Here is a 7811-nt window from a genome sequence, read left to right on the forward strand (position 1 = left end):
TGTCTAAAACAGCAGGGGGAATTGGTCAGGGTTATGTCTAAAACAGCAGGGGGAATTGGTCAGGGTTATGTCTAAAACAGTTAGGGGAATTGGTCAGGGTTATGTCTAAAATTGTTAGGGGAATTGGTCAGGGTTATGTCTAAAACAGCAGGGGGAATCGGTCAGGGTTATGTCTAAAACAGCTAGGGGAATTGGTCAGGGTTATGTCTAAAACAGTTAGGGGAATTGGTCAGGGTTATGTCTAAAGAAGCAGGGGGAATTGGTCAGGGTTATGTCTAAAACAGCTAGGGGAATTGGTCAGGCTTATGTCTAAAACAGTTAGGGGAATTGGTCAGGGTTATGTCTAAAATTGTTAGGGGAATTGGTCAGGGTTATGTCTAAAACAGCAGGGGGAATTGGTCAGGGTTATGTCTAAAACAGTTAGGGGAATTGGTCAGGGTTATGTCTAAAATTGTTAGGGGAATTGGTCAGGGTTATGTCTAAAACAGCAGGGGGAATCGGTCAGGGTTATGTCTAAAACAGCTAGGGGAATTGGTCAGGGTTATGTCTAAAACAGTTAGGGGAATTGGTCAGGGTTATGTCTAAAGAAGCAGGGGGAATTGGTCAGGGTTATGTCTAAAACAGCTAGGGGAATTGGTCAGGCTTATGTCTAAAACAGCTTGGGGAATTGGTCAGGGTTATGTCTAAAACAGCTTGGGGAATTGGTCAGGCTTATGTCTAAAACAGCAGGGGGAATTGGTCAGGGTTATGTCTAAAACAGTTAGGGGAATTGGTCAGGGTTATGTCTAAAACAGCAGGGGGAATTGGTCAGGGTTATGTCTAAAACAGTTAGGGGAATTGGTCAGGGTTATGTCTAAAAAAGCAGGGGGAATTGGTCAGGGTTATGTCTAAAACAGCAGGGGGAATTGGTCAGGGTTATGTCTAAAACAGCAGGGGGAATTGATCAGGGTTATGTCTAAAACAGTTAGGGGAATTGGTCAGGGTTATGTCTAAAACAGCAGGGGGAAGTGGTCAGGGTTATGTCTAAAACAGCTAGGGGAATTGGTCAGGGTTATGTCTAAAACAGCAGGGGGAATTGATCAGGGTTATGTCTAAAACAGCAGGGGAATTGGTCAGGGTTATGTCTAAAACAGCTAGGGGAATTGGTCAGGGTTATGTCTAAAACAGCAGGGGGAATTGATCAGGGTTATGTCTAAAACAGCAGGGGGAAGTGGTCAGGGTTATGTCTAAAACAGCTAGGGGAATTGGTCAGGGTTATGTCTAAAACAGCAGGGGGAATTGATCAGGGTTATGTCTAAAACAGCAGGGGGAATTGGTCAGGGTTATGTCTAAAACAGCAGGGGGAATTGGTCAGGGTTATGTCTAAAACAGCAGGGGGAATTGCTCAGTGTTATGTCTAAAACAGCAGGGGGAATTGGTCAGGGTTATGTCTAAAACAGCTAGGGGAATTGGTGAGGGTTATGTCTAAAACAGCAGGGTGAATTGGTCAGGGTTATGTCTAAACAGCAGAGGGAATTGGTCAGGGTTATGTCTAAAACAGCTAGGGGAATTGGTCAGGGTTATGTCTCAACAGCTAGGGGAATTGGTCAGGCGTATGTCTAAAACAGCAGGGGGAATTGGTCAGGGTTATGTCTAAAACAGCAGGGTGAATTGGTCAGGGTTATGTGTAAAACAGCAGGGGGAATTGGTCAGGGTTATGTCTAAAACAGCTAGGGGAATTGGTCAGGGTTATGTGTAAAACAGCAGGGGGAATTGGTCAGGGTTATGTCTAAAACAGCAGGGGGAATTGGTCAGGGTTATGTCTAAAACAGCTAGGGGAATTGGTCAGGGTTATGTCTAAAACAGCTAGGGGAATTGGTCAGGGTTATGTTTAAAACAGCTAGGGGAATTGGTCAGGGTTATGTCTAAAACAGCAGGGGGAATTGGTCAGGGTTATGTCTAAAACAGCTAGGGGAATTGGTCAGGGTTATGTCTAAAACAGCAGGGGGAATTGGTCAGGGTTATGTCTAAAACAGCAGGGGGAATTGGTCAGGGTTATGTCTAAAACAGCAGGGGGAATTGGTCAGGGTTATGTCTAAAACAGCAGGAATAGATGTCCCATTAGAGACTTGAGGAGTATGGGGAATAGATGTCCCATTAGAGACTTGAGGAGTATGGGGAATAGATGTCCCATTCGAGACTTGAGGAGTATGGGGAATATATGTCCCATTAGAGACTTGAGGAGTATGGGGAATAAAAGTCCCATTAGAGGCTAGAGGAGTATGGGGAATAGATATCCCATTAGAGACCTGAGCCCTGTGCTCCTCCTGCTAACCGTCTGTCATACTGGGAAAATGTTATACATCCTAATCTAGAGATCGCTCCCTGCATGTGACTGTTGTTTAGGAGGGAGGGAGTTGTCTGATTCCCCAACTAAATAGCAGAGATAATGGATTTATCCCCTGTTTATCGGCCTGGACTGGGCTCAGCCCTGCAACAACACAGGAATTTCCTGGTGAGAAACAAGTCAGAGAGAAAGGGAGAGAGATAGAAAGAAAGAAAGAAAGAAAGAAAGAAAGAAAGAAAGAAAGAAAGAAAGAGAGAGAGAAAGAAAGAGAGAGAGAAAGAGAGAAATGGGAGAGGAGATAGATACAGGGAGAACTACAGAGATAGACACAGAGATAGACACAGAGAAAAAGAAAGAGATAAAGAGAGGGAAACTAATTGATACAGACATCATCAACAGCTGTTGAAATAGGTCATTGTCTCGTCGGATCATTGCACAGATATCCTGAACGATCTAGAATTCTGTTCACGTTGGAAAAACTTCACCGAGAACCAAAGACCCACCAGCGATCACACCCTGATTAGAAACATCTCAATCGCCCAGTCCACCTGTTGTCTCATGCATGTTGCCTGGTTTGACCGTATAGCGCCCTGGTCAAAAGCACTGCAAGAGATAGGGTCGTGGGGTGTCATTTCAGACACAGCCTGCCTGGGTCCTGTAAGCAGCACCTCTAGGGCAGGAGACAGGGACACTGTTATCTCTGGCCTGGTTCCACAGACTGTTTGTTATTCCATGGAGTCAGTCTGTACCCTTCCCTCCGATCACTGAGGAAACTACTGACTCTGCTCTCAGTAAACATGGCTACTTCCCAGAACGACAACGACAGATCCAGTCAACAAACCGCAAACTAACCACTGACTTCTGATAGAGACACCCGGAGACTTGGGAGAGGAAATGATATTCTGTGTAGAAGGGTAAAGATAGAGCAGAGAGTTGACGAGAGGAGAGAGGTGATGGGAGGGCTGATGTGACACTGGCTTAGATCATTAAGGCTAGGGGAGGTGTGGCACAGCAGCGATGATCAATTGACAGTTAAGTCATTGGATGCAAAAAGCCACGTGTGCCCAGCTCCCCCCCCAAAAAATGGTGTGTAAAACTCAAGGAAATGGTCCATGGAAAAACAAATGGAACATGGTCCATTTGGACCAGGATCTCTCTCTCTCTCTCTCTCTCTCTCTTTCTCTCTTTATCTGTCTCTCTCTCAGTCTCTGTCTCTCTCTCAGTCTCTGTCTCTCTCTCTCTCTCTCTCTCTCTCTCTCAGTCTCTGTCTCTGTCTCTCTCTCCCTCTGTCTCTGTATATCTCTGTCTCTCTCTCTCTTTATCTGTTTCGCTCTCGCTCTCTCAGTCTCTGTCTCTATCTCATACTCTGTCTCTCTCTCCCTCTGTCTCTCTGGGTCTCCCCCTGTCTCTTTCTCTCTCTCTCTCTCTTTATCTCTCTCTCTCTCTCTCTCTCTCTCTCTCTCTCTCTCTCTCTTTATCTGTCTCTCTCTCTCTCTCTCTCTCTCTCTCTCTCTCTCTCTCTCTCTCTCTCTCTCTCTCTCTCTCTCTCTCTCTCTCTCTCTCTCTCTCTCTCTCTCTCTCACCAATTATTCATGATGATATATGCCATACATTCATGTGTGCATACATTTCATGTATGGGTGGACACAGAGTAAAACGATCTTTTGGATTTATGAGCCAGTCTGGTTTCTGTGGTAAGTGAATCAATGTGACATATTTAGATGATACATGATAAGAACGTATAGATATCTTAAACAACAAGGTGAGGTAGATGAAATAATCTACATGATCTCTCTCTCTCTAAATATACATTCAACTTGCAAACCTACTGGTGAAATGTAACAAATTCCTCTCCTGTCCTCAATCGAGTCTCACCTGTGCTACCCGCCTACCATTCACCCTCTATCCTTCCATCCAGTCTCATCTCAGCTCACCATTCACCCTCTATCCTTCCATCCAGTCTCATCTCAGCTCACCATTCACCCTCTATCCTTCCATCCAGTCTCATCTCAGCTCACCATTCACCCTCTATCCTTCCATCCAGTCTCATCTCAGTGACTTGGTGAAGTGACAATGGACTGTGAAACATGTCTGTCTGTTCCAAAGGTTGTTCACTTCCCTTAGCAAGGTGAGGGGGTTAAAGTACAATTGTTAACCCTTTACTGCAGTTCCCGTTCGGGTCCGTTCCGTCTGCAGCTCCACCCCCACCCGCCTCTCCCCTCCCTGAGCTCCCGTCTGCAGCTGGGTCACTGTCCTCCGAGCTCCCTTTACTCCTCCCTCCCTGCTGCTCACTCTGCCAGCTGTGTCCACTGTACACGTATCCATTAGTAGGCCCTATGTTGGGGAACCGGACCTTCTTGATGCACAGGATCTCCTTGAATGCGTATCTGAACTCAGGGCTCCTGCAGTAGATCAAGGGGTTGAATGCGGAGTTGGCGTAACCTATCCAGTTGAGTATCCTGAAGGCGAGTCCGATGTCCCCTACCTTCCAGATGGCTACCACCACATTGAGGACGAAGAAGGGTAGCCAGCACAGCGTGAAGATCCCCATGATGATCCCGAGGGTCTTCAGGGCCTTGTGTTCCCGCAGGCAGAACTTGGTCTTCCTGAAGCCTCCTCCAACTCCTCGGCTCTCATTGTTATTCTCCACCCCTCCTCCTGCGATGTTGTTGTTATGGGCGTGGAAGCGCCCCTCACTGCGGTCGATCTTGCGTAGTTGCTGCTTGGCCTCCTGGAACACGCGGCTGTAGACAAACACCATGACGACTAAGGGGATGTAGAAGGAGATGATGGAGGAGGTGATGGCGTAGGCTGTGTTGGTGTTGAAGTCACAGCAGTTGCTGTTCTGGATGCAGGCCTTCGCCTCCGCATCGTCACTGATCCACCACTTCATGTGGATGGGTAAGAAGGAGATGAGTCCAGCGATCACCCACACCAGCAGGACCACCACGCGTGCCTTACACTTGGTCAGCAGAGACTGGTAGCGGAACGGAGAGGTTATGGCCAGGTAACGGTCCAGCGCTATCACGCAGAGCGTCTCGATGCTCGCCGTCACACACAACACGTCCGTGGCAGTCCAGAACTCACACCAGAAGCTGCCGAAGTGCCAGGTGTTGAAGATGATGTAGCAGGCGCCGAACGGCACCACGATGAGACCCATGACCAGGTCGGCACAGGCCAGAGAGGTGATGAAGCAGTTGGTGATGTTCTGCAGTCTCTGGAACCGGTAGATGGCTATGATGACCAGGATGTTGCCAAACACGATGCCCACGACCAGCAGTGACATAACCATGCCTAGGAGGACCATCTCCACCTCACTGTAACCTGGTTCGCCGCCAGCCGCCCCAGCCCATGATGTGTTGGCTGACTCGGTGACGTTGAGGGAAGGCACAGGGGGGGTGCAGCTGCCCATTGTCTAGAGGTAGGAGATGGAGAGAGGGAGAGAGAGAAAGAGAGAGGGAGAGAGAGAAAGAGAGAGGGAGAGAGAGAAAGAGAGAGGGAGGGAGAGAGAGAAAGAGAGAGGGAGGGAGAGAGAGAAAGAGAGAGGGAGAGAGAGAAAGAGAGAGAGAGAGAAAGAGAGAGGGAGAGAGAGAAAGAGAGAGGGAGAGAGAGAAAGAGAGAGGGAGGGAGAGAGAGAAAGAGAGAGGGAGGGAGAGAGAGAAAGAGAGAGGGAGAGAGAGAAAGAGAGAGGGAGAGAGAGAGAGAAAGAGAGAGGGAGAGAGAGAAAGAGAGAGGGAGAGAGAGAAAGAGAGATGTAGAGAGAGAAAGAGAGAGGGAGAGAGAGAGAGAGAGAAAGAGAGATGGAGAGAGAAAGAGAGATGGAGAGAGGGAAAGAGGGAGGGAAAGAGAGAGGTAAAGAGGGAGAGAGAGAGGGAGAGAGAGAGGGAAAGAGGGAGGGAAAGAGGGAGGAAAAGAGAGAGGTAAAGAGGGAGAGAGAGAGGGAGAGAGAGAGGGAAAGAGGGAGGGAAAGAGGGAGGAAAAGAGAGAGGTAAAGAGGGAGAGAGAGAGGGAAAGAGGGAGGGAAAGAGAGAGGTAAAGAGGGAGAGAGAGAGGGAGAGAGAGAGGGAAAGGGGGAGGGAAAGAGGGAGGAAAATAGGGAGGGAAAGAGAGAGGTAAAGAGAGAGGGAGAGAGGGAGGGAAAGAGGGAGAGAGAGAGGGAGAGAGGGAAAGCGGGAGAGAGGGAAAGAGGGAAAGAGGGAGAGAGAGGAAGAGCGGGAGAGAGGGAGAGAGGGAAAGAGGGAGAGAGAGAGGGAAAGAGGGAGGGAGAGAGAGAGGGAAAGAGAGAGGTAAAGAGAGAGGGAAAGAGGCAGAGGGAGAGAGGGAGAGAGAGAGAAACCGCGTGAGGGGCTTAGAACCTTCAGGATATAACAATGGGTAACTTGAGTGAAATAACCATGCATTAAATAACCTGTTGTCCATGACAACAGCAGACAGAAACAAACAAATAAACAATACATGTACAAACCTCCACAGGTTTTGGTCCCTGTCCAACCTCCCATACACGTTGTCATAAAAGTATTCTTCAGGTTTGAGTAGTTCCTCAGTGTATAGTTTCCCACATCCTTCTGTCACTCTCTCTCTCTTTTCCTCTTACACTAGCTCTCTCTGTCACTCTCTCTCTCTTTCTGTCTCGCTTTCTCCCTCACTACCGTGCAGTGTTTCTGCTAATGTCGCTCCCAGGCTGTCTGTCAGAACCCTTATAAGATTCAGCGATGACATCATAGCATGGCCTCAGCCAATCATATGCCTAGCCTGACGGGAGCGCTGAAGGCTGCAGTGAGGTGAGTTTGAACAGAGGGGAAGAGAGACTTTGAGAGGGAGACAATAATGCATGCAGAGCAGAATTAGGACTATAGCGACTAATTATCCAAATCTAGAAAAGTGCCGTTAAATTCCACAACCACCTAAAGGAAAGTGATGCCTCAACCTACAGAGAGATGAACCTAGAGAAGAGTCCCCTCAGCCAGCTGATTCTGGGGCTCTATTCACAAATATAAATAGACACCACATCGCCCCAAGACAGCAACCTAATTTGACCCAACCAAGTTACGAGACAATTTAATGAGAGCTACTTGAAACATTGGACAGAAAAAAACTGAGCATGCTGGAATGCTATTTGGCCCTAAACAGAGAGTACACAGTGGCAGAATACTTTACCAATGTAACTGACTCATAATGAAGAAAAGTCTTGACAATGTACAGACTAAGTGAGTATAGCCTTGCTATTGAGAGAGGTTGCCTCTTCCATGCCGACCCTTGGAGGGGTGAGTCACACGAGTGAGTTGAGTCACTGACATGATCTTCCTGTCAGGGTTGGTGCCCCCCTCTTGGGTTGAGCCGTGGCAGAGATCTTTGTGGGCTATACTCAGGATGGTAAGTTGGTGGTTGAAGATATTCCTCTAGTGGTGTGGGGGCTGTGCTTTGGCAAAGTGGGTGGGGTTGTATCCTGCCTGTTTATCCCTGTCCGGGGGTATTGTCGAACGGG

The 7811-nt window shown here is 48.1% G+C and overlaps 1 protein-coding gene across 1 annotated transcript; it reads right to left on the minus strand.

Moving 5' to 3' along the window:
* Nucleotides 1-950: 950 nt before the first annotated feature.
* LOC115128129 (beta-2 adrenergic receptor-like) lies at nt 951-7305 on the minus strand. Its single transcript, XM_065018418.1, has 2 exons — nt 6792-7305; nt 951-5741 (listed from the first exon to the last, which is right to left on the minus strand). The coding sequence occupies exon 2, from the start codon at nt 5736-5738 to the stop codon at nt 4464-4466; it is 1275 nt and encodes a 424-aa protein (XP_064874490.1). The 5' UTR covers nt 5739-5741; nt 6792-7305; the 3' UTR covers nt 951-4463.
* Between the last annotated feature and the right edge of the window lie 506 nt (nt 7306-7811).

This window comes from Oncorhynchus nerka, linkage group LG5, assembly GCF_034236695.1.
Source record: "Oncorhynchus nerka isolate Pitt River linkage group LG5, Oner_Uvic_2.0, whole genome shotgun sequence".
In the NCBI taxonomy this organism is placed as follows: Eukaryota; Metazoa; Chordata; class Actinopteri; order Salmoniformes; family Salmonidae; genus Oncorhynchus; species Oncorhynchus nerka.

What these genes read in the sequence shown, in the direction of transcription:
- LOC115128129 (XM_065018418.1), bottom strand. Translation starts at nt 5,738, where the DNA reads ATGGGCAGCTGCACCCCCCCTGTGCCTTCCCTCAACGTCACCGAGTCA.